Source organism: Ranitomeya imitator, chromosome 5, assembly GCF_032444005.1.
Source record: "Ranitomeya imitator isolate aRanImi1 chromosome 5, aRanImi1.pri, whole genome shotgun sequence".
In the NCBI taxonomy this organism is placed as follows: domain Eukaryota; kingdom Metazoa; phylum Chordata; class Amphibia; order Anura; family Dendrobatidae; genus Ranitomeya; species Ranitomeya imitator.
Genome location: NC_091286.1, coordinates 146,087,197 through 146,109,587, shown reverse-complemented (window position 1 = coordinate 146,109,587; position 22,391 = coordinate 146,087,197). Strand labels below are relative to the sequence as shown.

The 22,391-nt window shown below is 44.1% G+C and overlaps 1 protein-coding gene across 1 annotated transcript in view; it reads right to left on the bottom strand.

Moving 5' to 3' along the window:
• ACOXL (acyl-CoA oxidase like) overlaps positions 1 to 8,904 on the bottom strand; it is a 786,620-nt gene extending 777,716 nt beyond the window's left edge. Inside the window, exon 1 of the mRNA XM_069769203.1 lies at positions 8,588 to 8,904. Within this exon, the coding sequence (XP_069625304.1) occupies positions 8,588 to 8,703 (116 nt within the window). The 5' untranslated portion in view covers positions 8,704 to 8,904. The remainder of the gene's footprint in view (positions 1 to 8,587) is intronic.
• Positions 8,905 to 22,391: the final 13,487 nt, after the last annotated feature.

The following is a 22,391-nucleotide window of genomic DNA, read 5'->3' as shown; positions in this document are numbered from 1 at the left end:
AGAGCATCTGCTAGATCTGTCTGCGCTAGTGGTGTCGGACCCGGAAACGCTGCAGCCCGCGTCTCAGGGTCCGTCACTCAATGACAGCACATGGCTAGCGCACGCCCATTGTGGGCGTGCGCTAGCGATGCGTCCGACATTGGAGTCAACGGCGGCGTTAACGGACTACGTTACACCGAGTTATGCCGCGGTGTAACGTAGTTCGTCTAACGGACTGGGGGAACGCAGTGTGAACCCAGCCTAAGAGGAATCTCCTCAGACATTTTCTTACTGCCACCAGGAACTTGATTCCTAGACTTTGAAAACAAGAGAAATCTCCTTCTCCTTCTGAGTTTGTCACGGAACTTAATGACATCTACAGAATGGAACAAATGATGCGACAAACAATGGGGAGTCCTGATAGTGTCTACAGTACCTGGGCCCCTTGGATTGCATTTAGGGAGACCCCGGAGCTGAACTCTTGGTTGTCGGGTTCCTAATTCATATCCACCTTTAGTTTTCGTGCCTTCATAACATGGATAGTCTACATCTGGACGACCCTGATTGTGTGAACTAGTGGACCGGGTCCCTGGTCTCCTCGTGTGATTTCTGAGAGATGCGGGTCTGCGTGGCAGGGGGATTCGTGCCCCCTGCATCCCATTTCCACGTAATTCTCTTCCCTCCCTCTTCCCCGGTCTTTCTCTTCTTCTCTTACTCTCCTTTTCTTTTTTCCTACTTGAAATCTCATCTCAGGTATTTTTGTACTAATGATTAAGCATAACAACTTAATGAGTCATCTTAAGAATCTTATGGATTTCTTAGTCTAATGCTATGTGCACACGATGCGGATTTGCAGCTGATTTTTCCACGCAGAAACGCTGCAGATCCGCACTGATGTACAGTACAATGTAAATCAATGGGATAAAAAAAAAATGTGCAGATGGTGCGGAAAAATCAGTGCGGAATCGCTGCGGATTTCAAAGAAGTGCATATCACTTCTTTTGTGTGGATCTGCAGCGTTTCTGCACCCCTCCATGTTAAAAATCCAAAGTGGCAAAAAAAAGTAAGAAAATCCGTATCAAATCTGCATAAAAACCCGCACAAAATCGGCTGCTGCGGATTCTGCCAGGAGATGCGGATTTTGTGCAGAAAATTCTGCACCACTTTTCCTACGTGTGCACACAGCCTAATAATTTAAGTCAACATCTTGAAGTTGTGATAAGCTTGAGAATGAGCACACAATTATTACAATTGACTGGTTATTATTATTATTACTTTTATGTGATTGACTAAGTTGGAATTTTTCTGTTTATAAATAACAACTTTACTTGTATTGTACAATTTATTCAATAAACTTGATTTATACAAATTTAAATGTGAGACTGACTGGGGTCTGTGCTAGTTTTCCCACCAAGATTACTGGTTTATTTTAATTATGGGAACAATGCAGATGAGTATTAAATCTTACAGTCAAACGTTGGGAGTTAATAATATGCACCAGCACCTTTCCAGGAAGATGTCAGCTGATCTATACAGCTGACATGTGCCCACAACAGCTGCGGGTGGAATCGCAATACACCTGCAGCTGTTAAATAGCGCAGCTAATTTCTGACAGTGGCATTTAACTTGCGCTTACTGGAAGCATGTCCTTTATCCCGTCCATCGGTGACCCAGTCACATGATCGTGGGTCACCGATGGGCCAGCATGACAACCAGAGATCTCCAGCAGACCTCTATGGTTGTCAAAGCCAGATTGCTATGAGCGCCGCCCGGGGGTCTGATCATCACCTGTGTCTGGCACAAGTGATCAGACAACTACAGCTTCTAGTCTTCCATGGAGACTATTGAAGCATGCAAAAAGTAAAAAAAAAAGTTTTTAATCCCTTTATCCCATATGACGCACTATCCCGTCAAGGTGACCTGGGACTTAAAGAGAACCTGTCACCCCCAAAATCGATGGTGAGGTAATCTCACCGTCTTTAGGGGCTTATCTACAGCATTCTGTAAAGCTGTAGATAAGCCCCCGATGTAACCTGAAAGAGGAGAAAAAGAGGTTAGATTATACTCACCCAGGGGCGTTCTCGCTGTGGTCTGTGTTGTGAATTATGTGGTCAAGCTCCCTCCTGTGGTCATGAGTGGTACTTCGGCTGGTTCTGTCTATGAGCTTCCTCTGGTGGATGTGAGTGGGGCTGCGGTTTCTGAGTTTCCTTCCTCAGGTGACGAGGTTAAGTCGTTAGGTGCTGCTCTATTTAACTCCACCTAGTTCTTTGTTCCTGGCCTCCAGTCAATGTTCCAGTATTGGTCTTGCTTTCTCCTGGATCGTTCTTGTGGCCTGTCTGCCCTGCATAAGCTAAGTTTTGCTTGTGTTACTTTTGTTTGCTATATTTTCTGTCCAGCTTGCTATATTGGTTTTTCTTGCTTGCTGGAAGCTCTGAGACGAAGAGGGAGCACCTCCGTACCGTTAGTCGGTGCGGAGGGTCTTTTTGCCCCTCTGCGTGGTTGTTTGTAGGTTTTTGTGCTGACCGCAAAGCTATCTTTCCTATCCTCGGTCTATTCAGTAAGTCGGGCCTCACTTTGCTAAAATCTATTTCATCTCTGTGTTTGTATTTTCATCTTAACTCACAGTCATTATATGTGGGGGGCTGCCTTTTCCTTTGGGGAATTTCTCTGAGGCAAGGTAGGCTTATTTTTCTATCTTCAGGGCTAGTTAGTTTCTCAGGCTGTGCCGAGTTGCATAGGGAGCGTTAGGCGCAATCCACGGCTACCTCTAGTGTGGTATGATAGGATTAGGGATTGCGGTCATCAGAGTTCCCACGTCTCAGAGCTCGTCCTATGTTAGTAACTATCAGGTCACTTTGTGTGCTCTTAACCACTAGGTCCATTGTGGTTCTGAATCACCTGTTCATAACAGGTCTGGTCAAATGGGTGTCTCAGGTCCGCTCCGGCGCCTCCTATCTTCATTCCATGACGTCCTCTTCTGGTCTTCATGCCGCGGCTCCGGCGCAGGCGTACTTTGTCTGCCCTGTTGAGGGCAGAGCAAAGTACTGCAGTGCGCAGGGCAAGACAAAGTACGCCTGCACCTGCGCCGCGGCGTGAAGACCAGAAGAGGACGCCATGGAATGAAGATGGGAGGCGCTGTTCTGGACCTGAGACACCCATCGGAGAAGGACTGCCCCTGGGTGAGTATAATCTAACCTCTTTTTCTTCTCTTTCAGGTAACATTGGCAGCTTATCTACAGCATTTTCCAATAAATACATTTCTTTATCTAAATAAAAAAAAAAAACAATAGAAGTACACATATTTAGTATCGCCGCGTCCGAAACTACCCGACCTATAAAACTGTCCCACTAGTTAACCCCTTCAGTGAACGCCGTAAAAAAAAAAACGACGCTTTATAATCATACCTCCAAACAAAACGTGGAATAACATCTTATAGTCCTTAGAATAAAGCGATGCAAAAATAAAAACTATTTTATAAAAAAAAATAATTATCGTATAAGAGCGCTAAAAACCCATTAAAAAAAAAATGATATAAATGAGTTATCACTGTAATAGTTCTGACCCGAAGAATAAAACTGTTTTATCAATTTCATCAAACATGGAACGGTATAAGCGCCACCCCCCAAAAGAAATTCATTAATAGCTGGTTTTTGTTCATTCTAGCTCACAAAAATCGGAATAAAAAAGCGATCAAAAAAATGTCTCGTGCCCAAAAATGGTACCAATAAAAACGTCAACTCATCCCACAAAAAACAAGACCTCACATGACTCTGTGGACCAAAATATGGAAAAATTATAGCTCTCAAAATGTGGAGACGCAAAAACTATTTTTTGCAATAAAAAGCGTCTTTTAGTGTGTGACGGCTGCCAATCATAAAAATCTGCAAAAAAAACCCGCTATAAAAGTAAATAAAAACCCCCTTCATCACCCCCTTAGTTAGGGAATAATAATAAAATTTTGGGGTTGGGGATAAAGTTAGGGCTAGGGCTAAAGTTAGGGCTACAGTTAGGGTTAAGGTTGGGGATAAAGTTAGGGTTAGAGTTGGGGCGAAAGTTAGGGTTTGCATTACATTTACGGTTGGGATTAGGGTTAGGGGTGTGGTTAGGGTTATGGGTGTGTTTGGGTTAAGCTTCTTTCAAACTTCGTCTTCCAAATCTGCACAGGATCCGTCAAGACGTTGAAATGACGGATCCTGTGCAGATTGTGGAAAACGTGTGCACTGGGCCCATCTTTCTGACGGACCCGTCGAGGCTATGTGCACCTGTTGTGTATGCGTCTTCGCAGCGGTTTTCCGCTGCAAAAACGCATACACAACATAAACCAGGTTGAAAAAAAACTAACAAAATGCAGTATTCTCACCTGCCGGCGTTCCCGCGCAGTGATGCTCCCAGCAACTAGCGTTCCTAGTAATACATTGTGAAATCTCGTGAGAAGTCGCGAGACCGCGACTTCTCGCAAGATTTCGCAATGTATTACTAGGAAGTAACACTAGCTGCCGGGAGCATCGGTGACGCTGCGTGGGAACACCGGTAGGTGAAAATATTGCGATTTTTTTTATTTTTTAAATTATTTTTAACATTATATCTTGTTACTATTGATGCTGCATAGGCAGCATTAATAGTAAAAAGAGAAAGAGCGAGCGAGCGAATTTCCCTGACGGGAAATTCTTCCACGCATGCTCAGTTTGAAAAGGCGCGACCCGTCGCTGGATTCCTGCTTTTCACAGTCAGCGACGCATCCTGCGCCCATAGGCTTCCATTGAAGCCAGTGACGGACAGCGCAGGATGCATCGCTGACCGATTTTCGGACGTGCAGAAAAACGTTCCTCTGAACGTTTTCTCTGCCCGACGGCCTTTTTTTTTTTTACGCAGGATCCAGTACACAACGGATGAAACGGAAGGCCATCCATCAAAATCTCAAAATCCGTCGCTAATACAAGTCTATGAGAAAATGTAGGATCCTGCAAATTTTTTTGCAGGATCCTGCATTCTCAAAAAATGACAGATTGTGACGGGAGCTGAAAGGCGGAAGTGTGAAAGAGGCCTTAGGGTTTCAGTTAGAATTGAGGGGTTTCCACTGTTTAGGCACATCAGGGGCTCTCCAAAAGCGACATGGCATCCGAGCTCAATTCCAGCCAATTCTGCATTGAAAAAGAAAACAGTGCTCCTTCCCTTCCCAGCTCTCCTGTGCACCCAAATAGGGGTTTACCTAAACATATGGGGTATCAGCGTACTCAGGACAAATTGGAAAACTTTTGGGGTCCAATTTCTCCTGTTACCCTTGGGAAAATACAAAACTGGGGGCTAAAAAATAATAGTGTGGAAAAAAAATCATTTTTTATTTTTATGGCTCTACATTATAAATTTCTGTGAAGCACTTGGTGGGTCAAAGTGCTCACCACACATCTAGATAAGTTCCTTAGGGTGTCTACTTTCCAAAATGGTGTCACTTGTGGGGGGTTTCAATGTTTAGGCACATCAGGGGCTCTCCAAACGTGATATGGCGTCCGATCTCAATTCCAGTCAATTTTGCATTGAAAAGTCAAACGGTGCTCCTTCCCTTCCGAGCTCTCCCATGCACCCAGTGGTTTACCCCCACATATGGGGTATCAGCATACTCAGGACAAATTCTACAACAACTTTTGGGGTCCAATTTCTCCTGTTACCCTTGGTAAAATAAAACAAATTGGAGCTGAAGTAAATTTTTTGTGAAAAAAAATTAAATGTTCAATTTTTTTTAAACATTCCATACTGACAGGAGACAAGTACCTGTTACTGAGAGGAGCCTGGTGTAAATGCTGCCACTACTGACAGGAGACAGGCACCTGTTACTGAGAGGAGCCTGGTGTAGATGCCGCCACTACTGACACGAGACAAGCACCTGTTACTGAGAGGAGCCTGGTGCAGATGCCGCCACTACTGACAGGAGACAAGCACCTGTTACTGAGAGGAGCCTGGTGCAGATGCCGCCACTACTGACAGGAGACAAGCACCTGTTACTGAGAGGAGCCTGGTGTAGATGCCGCCACTACTGACAGGAGACAAGTACCTGTTACTGAGAGGAGTCTGGTGTAGATGCCGCCACTACTGACAGGAGACAAGCACCTGTTACTGAGAGGAGCCTGGTGCAGATGCCGCCACTACTGACAGGAGACAAGTACCTGTTACTGAGAGGAGCCTGGTGCAGATGCCGCCACTACTGACAGGAGACAAGTACCTGTTACTGAGAGGAGCCTGGTGCAGATGCCGCCACTACTGACAGGAGACAAGCACCTGTTACTGAGAGGAGCCTGGTGTAGATGCCGCCACTACTGACAGGAGACAAGTACCTGATACTGAGAGGAGCCTGGTGCAGATGCCGCCACTACTGACAGGAGACAAGCACCTGTTACTGAGAGGAGCCTGGTGTAGATGCCGCCACTACTGACAGGAGACAAGCACCTGTTACTGAGAGGAGCCTGGTGCAGATGCCGCCACTACTGACAGGAGACAAGCACCTGTTACTGAGAGGAGCCTGGTGCAGATGCCGCCACTACTGACACGAGACAAGCACCTGTTACTGAGAGGAGCCTGGTGCAGATGCCGCCACTACTGACAGAAGACAAGTACCTGTTACTGAGAGGAGCCTGGTGCAGATGCCACCACTACTGACAGGAGACAAGCACCTGTTACTGAGAGGAGCCTGGTGCAGATGCCGCCACTACTGACAGAAGACAAGCACCTGTTACTGAGAGGAGCCTGGTGCAGATGCCGCCACTACTGACAGGAGACAAGCACCTGTTACTGAGAGGAGCCTGGTGCAGATGCCACCACTACTGACAGGAGACAAGCACCTGTTACTGAGAGGAGCCTGGTGCAGATGCCGCCACTACTGACAGGAGACAAGCACCTGTTACTGAGAGGAGCCTGGTGTAGATGCCGCCACTACTGACAGGAGACAAGCACCTGTTACTGAGAGGAGCCTGGTGTAGATGCCGCCACTACTGACAGGAGACAAGTACCTGTTACTGAGAGGAGCCTGGTGCAGATGCCGCCACTACTGACAGGAGACAAGCACCTGTTACTGAGAGGAGCCTGGTGCAGATGCCGCCACTACTGACAGGAGACAAGCACCTGTTACTGAGAGGAGCCTGGTGTAGATGCCGCCACTACTGACAGGAGACAAGTACCTGTTACTGAGAGGAGCCTGGTGTAGATGCCGCCACTACTGACAGGAGACAAGTACCTGTTACTGAGAGGAGCCTGGTGTAGATGCCATCACTACTGACAGGAGACAAGTACTGTTACTGAGAGGAGCCTGGTGCAGATGCCATCACTACTGACAGGAGACAAGTACTGTTACTGAGAGGAGCCTGGTGCAGATGCCATCACTACTGACAGGAGACAAGTACTGTTACTGAGAGGAGCCTGGTGTAGATGCCGCCACTACTGACAGGAGACAAGTACCTGTTACTGAGAGGAGCCTGGTGTAGATGCCGCCACTACTGACAGGAGACAAGTACCTGTTACTGAGAGGAGCCTGGTGTAGATGCCGCCACTACTGACAGGAGACAAGTACCTGTTACTGAGAGGAGCCTGGTGTAGATGCCGCCACTACTGACAGGAGACAAGCACCTGTTACTGAGAGGAGCCTGGTGTAGATGCCGCCACTACTGACAGAAGACAAGCACCTGTTACTGAGAGGAGCCTGGTGCAGATGCCGCCACTACTGACAGGAGACAAGTACTGTTACTGAGAGGAGCCTGGTGCAGATGCCGCCACTACTGACAGGAGACAAGCACCTGTTTACTGAGAGGAGCCTGGTGTAGATGCCGCCACTACTGACAGGAGACAAGCACCTGTTACTGAGAGGAGCCTGGTGTAGATGCCGCCACTACTGACAGAAGACAAGCACCTGTTACTGAGAGGAGCCTGGTGCAGATGCCGCCACTACTGACAGGAGACAAGTACCTGTTACTGAGAGGAGCCTGGTGCAGATGCCGCCACTACTGACAGGAGACAAGCACCTGTTACTGAGAGGAGCCTGGTGTAGATGCCGCCACTACTGACAGAAGACAAGCACCTGTTACTGAGAGGAGCCTGGTGCAGATGCCACCACTACTGACAGGAGACAAGTACTGTTACTGAGAGGAGCCTGGTGCAGATGCCGCCACTACTGACAGGAGACAAGCACCTGTTTACTGAGAGGAGCCTGGTGTAGATGCCGCCACTACTGACAGGAGACAAGCACCTGTTACTGAGAGGAGCCTGGTGTATCCCCCACTGGTGCCGCTCATCACTCTCCTAGTCCCCACGCAATATGAATGGTAGGCACCGTGGGCAGACCTGTACCAGAGCTGGCATCATGCCACCAGCTTCACAATGAGGAGAGAACAGCAGCAGAACTTCTCCAGATGCCACCTGTCCTGACAGCTCAGCTCTCCGCATCTCCTGGCAGCACAGGGGGCTCGGTACAGACACAGCCAGGAGCAGACCCCCGGGGGCGGTGACTGACACCCGAGTTTCCCAGCACACACCTGGGATCGGCGATGTTCGGTGTGACAGGCCCACTGTGGGCATCACACAGCTGAGCCCGGACCCACAGAACCCCTGCTGTGAACCCAGTACCTCTGCTGGAAGAGAGGGCTCCCCGCGATCTGTCTCCGCAGCTCGTTCTTCATTTCCCAGAACTCTCCGTCCAGGAATCTGGTGAGGGAGCCCACGTCCGCCTCCTCTCTCTCCATGTTGTGTGCAGGACTGGAGCCGGGCGGCGGAGCTTCCCTGTGCTGGCTGTGTGTGTACTGGGCTGGCTCTGTGTGTACTGGGCTGGCTCTGTGTGTACTGGGCTGGCTCTGTGTGTACTGGGCTGGCTCTGTGTGTACTGGGCTGGCTCTGTGTGTACTGGGCTGGCTCTGTGTGTACTGGGCTGGCTCTGTGTGCGGCTCCCGTCACTCCTCCTGCCCCGCGCTCGGGGCTGTGTACTCTGCCGTGCACGCGCACCCAGCGTATCTGGTCATGGTGCGCGCGCCGTTCTGTCAGGTCACCGCTTCCACCGAAACTTTCCTGTCAGATTATTTCCACGTCCACGGAAGTTTTTCTGTCACGTTATCACGTCCATGGAAGCTGTCCTGTGAGGTTACCGCGTCCATGTCCTCCACAATATTTGCATTAGTATCAGAAATACAAACCTGCACCAGTGTCAGCCCGGGGCGACAAGGGCCCACCAGTTACAGGTGGGGGAGGCATTTTTCACCTGCATGCAAATATTATACTACCTTCGTTCACAAATTTACGTATATCTTTATATAATAATAAACTGCGCAGTTTAATGAATGATTTTTTTCTGTACAGAGTGAATCAAGTGAATTACGCCAAGTACTGCCCATACAGTGGGGTTGGGGCCCAGATCTACACAGGGGCCCACCGGGGATGCCCGTTACCCTATGGGACAGTCCGAGCCTGAGTGTAGGGCTGGGTTCACACAGCGTTTTCTTCAGTGGCTTTGTCAGGTCTTCTGAACCCCCTACAAAACGGACGTGTGTGTCCTACTGTCCGCCTCCACTAGGTGACTGTGTGCATCATTACTGTATGCCTTGTTGATGAAAGCCCCGGCAGAGCCACCGAGCATAGGAGAAAACGCTGTGCGATTAAACTGGGTAGATTGAATGACAAGATGCTGTCATCAGTGTGAAACTGTTGAGCAGTATTTGGCACAATATACGGTACATGATTCACTATGTACAGACAAAGGCAGCATCTTATTCAGTTACCAATCTACCAGGTTCATTGTTATATAAATGTAATTGAGGATGTTACTTTTACATTTTGCTGAAAAGGGGGGACCTGAAGTTGTTTCCTGGTGGGTTCTTAGCACCCCAGTCTGACACTTCGTGGATAGGATCGAATTTACTTCTTTGACCACCATAGAGGGGTAAATTATATTGAATGGGGGCCAGAAAGGGGGACATTATTCAGAATGGAGGCCAGAAAGGGGAAGCTTATACTTTATGGGAACCATAAAGGGGGACATTATACTATATGGGGGCCGGGGAGGGTGACATTCTACCACACTGAGAATATTATACTGTATGTAGGCCACAGAGAAGGACACTATATTGTAAGAGACCACATAGAGGGATATTATGACTATATTGTTATTGTGGGCTAGAATCGTGGACATTATGCTATATTGGACTATTAATGCATGTGGCCTCATAAATTATTCATTTATGGGGCCAACATTTTTGACATTTCAACTGTATCAAGGCATAATAGATGAGCACTGGGGAGGGGTTCATTACTATTGTATTTAAGAGTAAAGATGGACATTACAACCATAAGGCTGTGTTCACACATCACATTTTTTGCCCCCCCCCCAAAAAAAAAATAAAAAAATGCAGCATTTTACAGTCCCAGCAAAGTGACTGAGATTTCTGAAATTTCAATCACATGTTGCTTATATCTTCCTTGCAGATTTAAAGCAGTTTCAAATGTGTACAACCCCTGGCAAAAATTATGGAATCACCGTCCTTGGAGGATGTTCTTTCTATTGCTTAATTTTGTAGAAAAAAAGCAGATCACAGACATGGAACAAAACTAAAGTCATTTCAAATGGCAACTTTCTGGCTTTAAGAAACACTAAAAGTAATCAAGAACAAAAAATATGGTAGTCAGTAATGGTTACTTTTTTTAACCAAGCATAGGGGAAAAATTATGTAATCGCTCAATTCTGAGGAAAAAATTATGGAATCACCCTGTAAATTTTCATAACCAAAAATAACATGTGCATCAAATTAGATCTGCTCGTGTTAGTCTGCATCTAAAAAGAAGTGATCACACCTTGGAGAGCTGTTGCACCAAGTGGACTGACATCAATCATGGCTCCAACACGAGAAATGGCAATTGAAATAATAGAGAGGATTATCAAACTCTTAAAAGAGGGTAAATCATCACGCAATTTTGCAAAAGATCTTGGTTGTTCACAGTCTGCTGTGTCTAAAATCTGGACCAACTACAAAAAACATGGGAAGGTTGTTAAAGGCAAATATACTGGTAGACCAAGGAAGACATCAAAGAATCAAGACCGGAAACTTCAAGCAATATGTCTCCAAAACAGGAAATGCACAACAAAACAAATGAGGAACGAATGGGTGGAAACTAGAGTGAACTTCTGACCGAACTGTAAGAAACCGCCTAAAGGAAATGGGATTTACATACAGAAAAGCTAAACTAAAGCCATCATTAACACCTAAACAGAAAAAAAACAAGGTTACAATGGGCTAAGGAAAAGCAATCGTGGACTGTGGATGACTGGATGAAAGTCATGTTCAGTGATGAATCCCAAATCTGCATTGGGCAAGGTGATGATGCTGGAACTTTTGTTCGGTTCTGTTCCAATGAGATTTATAATGATGACTGCCTGAAGAGAACATGAAAATGTCCACAGTAATTGATGATATGGGGCTGCATGTCAGGTAAAGGCACTGGGGAGATGGCAGTCATTATATCTTCAATAAATGCACAAGTATTATTTTGATATTTTGGACACTTCTTATCCCATCAATTGAAAGGATGTTTGGGGATGATGAAATCATTTTTAATTTCAATGGTCTTTTTATTGAAAGTATTATAGGTACAGAAACAAGAAAAACAGAATAGAATGCAACAGATTATAATTACCTTACAAGCAACAAATATCCCACCCTGTTATAATTCTAACACAGCCGCACAGGATTGTACTACAGGATGGAATAAGAAACAGTATTTTAACTAACCCCACAAGTCAATAGCATTAATATGCAACAGTTTCATGTAGGAGTATGAAGACTTGAATTGCTGCTACTATAATGTCATCAATCTGACTAAAAATGTAACTAACTTGAAAATTTGGTTAGGTGAGCAATAAAATAAAGTCAGTTGAAAGGAAAAAGGAATTAAGAGAATATAGGTAGGAGGAGGGTATCTAGATAAGGGGGAAGAAAGGGGAGGGGGGAGGAAGCACGAGTATTTTCAGAATCTTATTGTTGTAATTTAATTATGCTACTTTAGGCCTGCTTGAGTGTATAAAAAGTTCTGAAGTGTGTCCATGGACACCAGGTTTCTTTGAATTCCTTTTGAGTACAATTCACTGATGCCACAATTCCAGCTGCCTGGTAGAACAGGTCTACTTTCTCTTATAATTGGTGGGTGGAAGGTACAGTCATCGGATGAAATCATTTTTCAAGATGATGATGCATACTGCCATAGAGCAAAAATGTGAAAACATTCCTTGAAAAACGACACATAAGGTCAATGTCATGGCCTTCAAATAGTCCGGATCTCAATCCAATTGAAAATCTTTGGTGGAAGTTGAAGAAAATGGTCCATGACAAGGCTCCAACCTGCAAAGCTGATCTGGCAACAGCAATCAGAGAAAGTTGGAGCCAGATTGATGGCGAGTACGGTTTTGCACTCATTAAGTCCATACCTCAGAGACTGTAAGCTGTTATAAAAGCCAGAGGTGGTGCAATAAAATACTAGTGATGTTTTGGAATGTTTTTTTTATTTGTTTGTTTTTCATGATTCCATAATTTTTTCCTCAGAATTGAGTGATTTCATAATTTTTCCCCTATGCTTGGTTAAAAAAAGTAACCATTACTGACTACCACATTTTTTGTTCTTGATTTCTTTTAGTGTTTCCTAAAGCCAGAAAGTTGCCATTTGAAATGACTTTAGTTTTGTGCCATGTCTGTGATCTGCTTTTTTTCTACAAAATTAAACAACTGAATGAACATCCTCCAAGGACGGTGATTCCATAATTTTTGCCAGGGGTTGTAGCATGTAAATTTTTCCAAAGTTTTTGCAGCGTTTTTCACAAATTTTAGTCAATGGGAAAAAAAGGATCAAAAAGACGCTTTATTTTACCCTGTGCTTTTCACATGTGTATATTACATGCTTTTTTAGTGCAGCGAAAAACCCTGTATGTGTTTTTTTTTTTACCTTTGGATTTTTCGCATCTGATAAGATTCTGTGGGAAAAGCAGCATCACTGAAAAAGAAATTGACATGTTGCGGATTTGAAATACACACTGCAGGTCAGTTTGCGCAACATAAAAAAACACAGTATGCATGAGATTTCAATAAATCCCATCCACTTTGATGGATCTGTAAGATGCTGCTTTTTTGCACAATGAAAATACGCAGCAGAAACTTAACCTAGAGGGGGCACAAAAAGGAATTTTACCATTGTACGGGGGCCGCAAAAGTGGTCAAATGCATTAACACTGCTTATTAACAAATAAAGTTTCACTCTGTGACACTATAGCATGCAAACATGAGTTACAAGTGCTTCTCACAAAATTAGAATATCATCAAAAAGCTAATTTATTTCAGTTCTTCAATACAAAAAGTGAAACTCATATATAGGCCGGCTTCACACTCAGCGTATAAAAATACGGTCCGTATATTACGGCCGTAATACGCTGAAATGTCCCGAAAATAGTGGTCTGTAGCTCCTCCGTAGGCAGGGCGTGTCAGCGTTTTTTGCGCATGGCATCCTCCGTATGTAATCCGTATGGCATCCGTACTGCGTGGTTTTCTCGCAGGCTTGCAAAACCAACATACCGCTATAGAAATGATCCATGTGTCCCAAAAAGAAAAAAAAATATATATATACTGTCTATATATATATATATGTCATTAGACACATATATGTATATATATTAATATTTTTTCCAGCGCTATACAGCTTGAAAGCCGGTAATTCAATTACCGGCTTTTTCTTTCTCCTTCCTAAAACCCGACATGATTTGAGACATGGTTTACATACAGTAAACCATGTCTTCTCTCCATTTTTTTTGCAGATTTCACACTACTAATGTCAGTAGAGTGTATCTGCAAAATTTGACCGTTCTAGCTCTTAAAATAAAGGGTTAAATGGCGGAAAAAATTGGCGTGGGCTCCCGCGCAATTTTCTCCGCTAGAGTAGTAAAGCCAGTGACTGAGGGCAGATATTAATAGCCTGGAGAGGGTCCACGGTTATTGGCCCCCCCCTGGCTAAAAATATCTGCCCCCAGCCACCCCAGAAAAGGCACATCTGGAAGATGCGCCTATTCTGGCACTTGGCCACTCTCTTCCCATTCCCGTGTAGCGGTGGGATATGGGGTAATGAAGGGTTAATGCCACCTTGCTATTGTAAGGTGACATTAAGCCTAATTAATAATGGAGAGGCGTCAATTATGACACCTATCCATTATTAATCCAATTGTAGTAAAGGGTTAAATAAAACACAAACACATTATTTAAAATTATTTTAATGAAATAAAAACAATGGTTGTTGGAGTATTTTATTCTACGCCCAATCCAGTCACTGAAGACCCTCGTTCTGTGAAAGAAAAAACATAATAAACCAACAATATACTTACCCTCCGCAGATCTGTAACGTCCAACGATGTAAATCCTTCTGAAGGGGTTAAAACATTTTGCAGCAAGGAGCTTTGCTAATGCAATGCTACTCCTCGCTGCAAAACCCCGGGGAATGAGTCTAAATATAGATCAATGAGCTATATTTAGCTTCATTTGCGGTGAGGCGCCCTCTGCTGGATGTTCATAGATCGTGGGAACTTTCCTAGAAAGCTCCCAGGCATCTCTTTCAGGTCGGATCCGGGCTTATCTGCAGCATTACAGAATGCTGTAGATAAGCCCCAAAAGGTAGTGGCCGTATCTTAAAGTAGCAAAACGAGGTGACAGGTTCCCTTTAACCCCTTCACACCACGGCCCTTTTTCATTTTTGCGTTTTCGTTTTTCGCTCCTCTCTTTCCCAGAGCCATAATTTTTTTATTGTTCCGTCAATATGGTCATGTGAGAGCTCATTTTTTGCAGGATGAGTTGTACTTTTGAACGACACCATTGGTTTTACCATGTCTTGTACTACAAAACGGGAAAAAAGTTCCAAGTGTGGTGAAATTGCAAAAAAAAGTGCAATCCCACACTAGTTTTTTGTTTGGCTTTTTTGCTAGGTTCACGAAATGCTAAAACTGACCTGATATTATGATTCTTCAGGTCATTACGAGTTCATAGATACCTAACATATCTAGGTTATTTTTTATCTAAGTGGTGAAAAAAATGCAAAATTTTGCTAAAAAAAAAAAAATGCGCCATTTTCCTATACCCGTAGCGTCTCCATTTTTCGTGATATGGGGTCGGGTGAGGGCTTATTTTTTGCGTGCTGAGCTGTCGTTTTTAATGATACTGCATTTGTGTAGATAAGTTCTTTTAATCGCCCGTTATTGCATTTTAATGCAATGTCACGGAGACCAAAAACACATAATTCTGGCATATCAAATTTTTTTTCTCGCTACACTAGCGATCAGGTGAATGCCTTTTTTTTATTGATCAGGCGATTCCGAATGCAGCGATACCAAATATGTATAGGTTTGATTTTTTTTATTATTTTTTTTTATTGTTTTATTCTGGATGGTGCGAAAGGGGGGTGATTTAAACTTTTTTTTTTTTTTTTTTTTCAGATTTTTTTAAAACTTTATTTTTAACTTTTGCTATGCTTCAATAGCCTCCATGGGAGGCTAGAAACTGACACTACCCAATCGGCTCAGCTACATAGCAGCGATCATCAGATCGCTGCTATATAGCTGAAATGCAGGCTTACTATGAGCGCCGACCACAGGGTGGCGCTCACAGCAGGCCAGCATCAGTAACCATAGAGGTCTCAAGGACCTCTATGGTTACCATCCTGATGTATCGCCGACCCCCGATCATGTGACGTGGTCGGCGATGCGCTCATTTCCGGCCACGCGGCCGGAAGTGGTAGTTAAATGCCGCTGTCATTGTTTGACAGCGGCATTTAACAGGTTAATAGCGGCATATGAATCGCGATTTCACCTGCCACTATTGCGCGCACCTGTCAGCGTATTGAGGCCGTGAGCGTGCATGGCAGTTGCACGCATAAATATGATGGTGAGACAAAGTCCAGCATTATTGTGAATAGCCGGTATGTGTGTGGCAGAGGAAAATACTCTGTGCTGTCAGCTTAAAGTAATGTTGTTGTTCTGGGACCTGTAGTCCCACAAGTATAGTTGTTGGTATAATTATGCAGGGAGGCTGGCAGGGCTAGTTATGAGAGACGGGCGGGTCGAACTAGCCACACACACACTCCCATCTAAGGGAGTGGTTACAACCATATAATGTGACTGAGGTCTGGTCACATGGTCTCTGAGTATGGATCTGAATGGTCTGTGCTGAAGGTCCTGAAAGAGCCTATGTGTTGGGAGTGCTATCTCCCTGAATAGCACATGGTGGGGCTTTGGACCTGGTGGTCTGGGGTGTTGGACGAACGTCCTGAATTGCACCTGGACAGGCCACACAACTGTGTGTTGGATGGTCCCAGGTGGGGGACGGACGTCCTGAATAGCACACTGTGGAAAGCTTCTGTGTTGGGAGGTCCTGGGAGTAGGACTGGATCCCTGAAGATTAGACACGTCCACAGAACACCAAAACACTGTATGCTTATACCCGTCCACAGAACACCAAAACACTGTATGCTTATACCCGTGTCATAATCAGTAATTATACACTATAATAATTCTATATCAGTGACTAGTGCTCTGTGGAAAAAATGTGGACAAGACCACTGATAAGGGAAAGGGGAAACCACAACCAAAGTATAGATAAGTACCAGATTGGACACCAAGCAAGGAGTAGGTATAAAATGCCTTTATTATGTATAATTGGCAAATATATGTATTTTAGAAAATCACAATTTGTGCGCACAACAGGACAAAAAAATAAAAGCTCCCCGAGGTCATTCATCCTTATGTTTATAGTCCTTTTACTAGGCACTGCTCCTAATAGCCAGTTTCCTACTCCACACTGATGAGGGGCAAATACCCCAAAACAGCTGTCTGTGGATGGATACCATGGTTTGGCATAGGTGGTTTTCCTTTTTGGATGCTGCCCTTCCCGTGGTTGTTCCTTCCCGGTGATAGACCTGGCTATTTATTGCTTGCGTTGAGAAACACCTGATGGTGTCTCTGCGTCTTTTCTACAGTCATGGCCAAAAGTATTGACACCCCTGCATTTCTGTCAGATAATACTCATTTTCTTCCTGAAAATGATTGCACACACATTCTTTGGTATTATCATCTTAATTTAATTTGTCTTAAATGAAAAAACACAAAAGAGAATGAAGCAAAAAGCAAAACATTGATCATTTCACACAAAACTCCAAAAATGGGCCAGGCAAAAGTATTGGCACCCTCAGTCTAAGGCCGGCGTCACACTTGGCGTAAGACAATACGGTCTGCATATTACGGCCGTAATACGCTGAAAAGTCCCCAAAAAAGTGGTCTGTAGCTCCTCCGTAGGCAGGGTGTGTCAGCGTATTTTGCGCATGGCATCCTCCGTATTTTTTTTTTTTTGGTTACAGAACAAGGGTCTTCAGTTAGTGGATTGAGCGTAGAATAAATTATTACAACAACCTTTGTGATTTTTTCATTAAAATAATTTTTAATAATGTGTGTGTGCTTTTTTTAACCCTTTACTACTATTGGATTAATAATGGATAGGTGTCATAATTGACGCCTCTCCATTATTAATTTGGCTTAATGTCACCTTACAATAGCAAGGTGGCATTAACCCTTCATTATCCCATATCCCACCGCTACACGGGAATGGGAAGAGAGTGGCCAAGTGCCAGAATAGGCGCATCTTCCAGATGTGCCTTTTCTGGGGTGGCTGGGGGCAGATGTTTTTAGCCAGGGGGGGGGCCAATAACCATGGACTCTCTCCAGGCTAGTAATATCTGCCCTCAGTCACTGGCTTTACTACTCTGGCGGAGAAAATTGCGCGGGAGCCCACGCCAATTTTTTCCGCCATTTAACCCTTTAATTTAGTAGATAGAACAGCCAAATTTTGCATATACACACTACTAACATTAGTAGTGTGGAATATGCAAAAAAAAAGGTGATATGAGACGGTTTACTGTATGTATACCATGTCTCATATCATGTCGGGTTTAGGAAGGAGATAGCAAAAGCCGGTAATTGAATTACCGGCTTTAACCCCTTAGTGACGGAGCCAAATTTTTTAAATCTGACCAGTGCCTTTTTATGTGGTAATAACTCTGCAACGCTTCAACAAATCCCAGTGATTTTGAGATTGTTTTTTCGTGACACATTATACTTTATGATAACGGTAAATTTAGGTCAATATGTTTTGTGTTTATTTATAGAAAATATCAAAAATTTGAGAAAAATGTAAAAAAATTGGCAATTTTTAAAGTTTGAATGATTATCCCTTTAATACAGATGGTCATACCACAGCAAACCATTAATAAATAATATTTCCCACATGTCGGCTTTACATCAGCACCATTTTTAAAATGTTCTTTATTTTGTTAGCATTTTAAGAGGTTTAAAAATGTAGCAGCAATTTTTCATTTTTTTTTAGGAAATTTACAACATTTATTTTTTTAGGGAACTATCCATGTTTGAATTGACTTTAGGGGTCTCATATATTGGGAAACCCCCAAACGTGATACCATTTTAAAAACAACACCCCCTGACATATTGAAAACTGCTGTCAGGTAGTTTATTAACCCTTCAGGTGCTCTACAGGAATTAATGCAAAGTGGTATGACAGAAATGAAAATGTGGATTTTTACCACCTAAATGTCGGTAACTTCTGAACAGTTTACAACAGCCGTCACACTCTAAGGCCGCTATTTGGTCGCGAATTGCCATCGCAAACATCAGGACCATACAATCATGATCTGAGGGCACCAATTGGGATAAAGAGGAAGCCCCCACACTCTGTTAACCATTTATAATGTTGTAGTCACTATTGACAGCAGCATCTAAGGGGTTAAACAGATATGTACGGTGTCAACACTGATCATGGCTGATACAGCAAGTTGTCAGCTATAGTGTACAGCCGACAGCTGCTGGATTGTCACCTGTATGGGGAGGATATTCTCTTATATCTCAGGTCAGTTAAAAGACGTATTGGCGGTCATTAAGGGGTTAAAGCTATCTAGCGCTGTATGAAGTAATAATATATATACATATATGTGTCTCACTGACATATATATATATATATATATATATATATATATACCTATTCTACAGTATGTGTCCACATTTATTCTACCTATTCTATTGTAAGCTGTCAGTGTGATTTTACTGTACACCGCACTGAATTACCGGCTTTTCTCTCTAACACCGCTGCGTATTTCTCGCAAGTCACACTGCTGGTCCGTGTGCAATCCGTATTTTTGGGGCTTCCATAGACTTTCATTGGCGTTTTTTTGCGCAATACGGTGACAAACGCAGCATGCTGCGATTTTCTACGGCCGTAGAAAGCCGTATAATACGGATCAGTAAAATACGGCAGATAGGAGCAGGGGCATAGAGAATAATTGTGCCGTATGTTATGCGAGTTTTACGGACGTAGTTTCTGCGCTCTTACGTCCGTAAAACTCGCAAGTGTGACGGCGGCCTAATACTTGGTTGCACAACCTTTAGCCAAAATAACTGCGACCAACCGCTCACGGTAACCATCAATGCCTTTCTTACATTGCTCTGCTGGAATTTTAGACCATTCTTCTTTGGCAAACTGCTCCAGGTCCCTGATATTTGAAGGGTGCCTTCTCCAAACTGCCATTTGTAGATCTCTCCACAGGTGTTCTATGGGATTCAGGTCTGGACTCATTGCTGGCCACCTTAGAAGTCTCCAGTGCTTTCTCTCAAACCATTTTCTAGTGCTTTTGAAATGTGTTTTGGGTAATTGTCCTGCTGGAAGACCCATGACCTCTGAGGGAGACCCAGCTTTCTCACACTGGGCCCTACATTATGCTGCAAAATTTGTTGGTAGTCTTCAGACTTCATAAGCCATGCACACGGTCAAGCAGTCCAGTGCCAGAGGCAGCAAAGCAACCCCAAAACATCAGGGAACCTCCGCCATGTTTGACTGTAGGGACTATGTTCTTTTCTTTGAATGCCTCTTTTTTTCTCCTGTAAACTCTATGTTGATGCCTTTGCCCAAAATGCACTACTTTTGTTTCATCTGACCAGAGAACATTCTTCCAAAATGTTTTAGGCTTTTTCAGATAAGTTTTGGCAAACTCCAGCCTGGTTTTTTTATGTCTCGGGGTAAGAAGTGGGGTCTTCCTGGGTCTCCTACCATACAGTCCCTTTTCATTCAGACGCCGACGGTAGTACGAGTTGACACTGTTGTACCCTCGGACTGCAGGGCAGCTTGAACTTGTTTGGATGTTAGTCGAGGTTCTTTATCCAACATCCGCACAATCTTGCGTTGAAATCTCTTGTCAATTTTTCTTTTCCGTACACATCTAGGGAGGTTAGCCACAGTGCCATGGGCTTTAAACTTCTTGATGACACTGCGCACGGTAGACACAGGAATATTTAGGTCTTTGGAGATGGAATTGTAGACTTGAGATTGCTCATGCTTCCTCACAATTTGGTTTCTCAAGTCCTCAGACAGTTCTTTGGTCTTCTTTCTTTTCTCCATGCTCAATGTGGTACACACAAGGACACAGGACAGAGGTTGAGTCAACTTTAATCCATGTCAACTGGCTGCAAGTGTGATTTAGTTATTGCCAACACCTGTTAGGTGCCACAGGTAAGTTACAGGTGCTGTTAATTACACAAATTAGAGAAGCATCACATGATTTTTCGAGCAGTGCCAATACTTTTGTCCACCCCCTTTTTTATGTTTGGTGTGGAATTATATCCAATTTGGCTTTAGGACAATTCTTTGTTTTTTCATTTAAGACAAATTAAATGAAGATAATAATACCAAATCATTTGTGTTTGCAATCATTTTTAGGAAGAAAATAAGTATTATCTGACAGAATTGCAGGGGTGTCAATATTTTTGGCCATGAATGTACGTGGTCTTGGACAGTCTGTGAAGGCTTCTTTGTTGGAAGTCCTGGGAGTAGGACGTCCTGAAGAGCACATCCTGTGTTGGATGTCCTGGGAGTAGGACGTTCTGAAGAGCATATGGGAACAAGTGTATGCAGAGTCTGTGAGGGCTCTGTGTTGGGGAAGTTACCATCCTTCGGTGGCTCTGGACTGACTGATGTGTGCCTGCTAGGCAAGTTGGTGAACCCTGTAAGGCAGCTTTCCCAGGAGAAGAGGACTGACAAGGAGTCAGCAGGAGGAGCAGGAGCTCCTGTAAGGTACCATAGACTGTTGGTGCTAATGATACTCTGTGAACTGTGCGGTCACCCACGGCAACTGGTCAGACAAGGATCAGCGTGTTTAGTGTCGCAAACGGATGATGTGAAGCTTTATGTAAAGACTGTTTGCATTTGGTTCATGTTTCTATGGTTTATGACTGCCTAAATAAACCAAATAGTCTGTTTATGTGTTAAAAACCGTTCCTGTGTCCTTGAATCCCGTGCCAAGTGAGTGTCCCCAACACATGCAGGGAGCGCAATCTCACATAATTCATAATGCAGACTGCTGACAGGTCACTGATCACTCACTGATCTGCTCCCTAGTTTGAATAATGAATACCAGCACATACTGAATTAAAAAATCTCTTCCGCAGGCGTCAGACGTGGCCCCTGCTCTGCAGCATAATCACGTTTACTGTGCACTTAATCCCTTTTGCTTTTTTAATTGAGCAAGGGAATAAAAAAAGTAAATTTGAAAATGGCGCCCGATGCGCCAGCGCGGTCCCTTAGTCTGTTTCAGTAGGCTCCATAGTCATGGGGAAGACTGCGGACTTGACAGATGTCCAGAAGGCAGTCAGTGACACACTCAACAAGGAGGGTAAGCCACAAAAGGTCATTGATAAAGAAGCTGGCTGTTCAAAGTGCTGTATCCAAGCATATTAATGGAAAGTTGAGTGGAAGGAAAAAAGTGTGGTAGAAAAAGGGGCACAAGCAACCGGGATAACTGCAGCCTTGAAAGGATTGTTAAGAAAAGGCCATTTGGGGGAGATTCACAAGGAGTGGACTGCTGCTGGAGTCATTGCTTCAAAAGCCACAACACACAGACCTTTCAAGGACATGGGCTACAAGTGTCGCATTCTTGTATCAAGCCACTTATGACCAATAGACAACGCCAGAACGTCTTACATGGGTCAAGTAGAAAAAGAACTGGACTGTTGCTCAGTGGTCCAATGTGTTGTTTTCAGATGAAAATAAATTTTGCATTTCATTTGGAAATCAAGGTCCCAGAGTCTGGGGTAAGAGTGTAGAGGCACACAACCCAAGCTGCTTGAGGTCTAGTGTGACGTTTCCACAATCTGTTCTGGTTTGGGGAGCCATGTCATCTGCTGGTGTAGGTCCACTGTGTTTTATCAAGACCAAAGTCAGCGCAGCCGTCTACAGGGAATCTTAGAGAACTACATGCTCCCCTCTACCGACAACCTTTTGGAGATGGAAATTTCATTCTCCAGCAGGACTTGGCA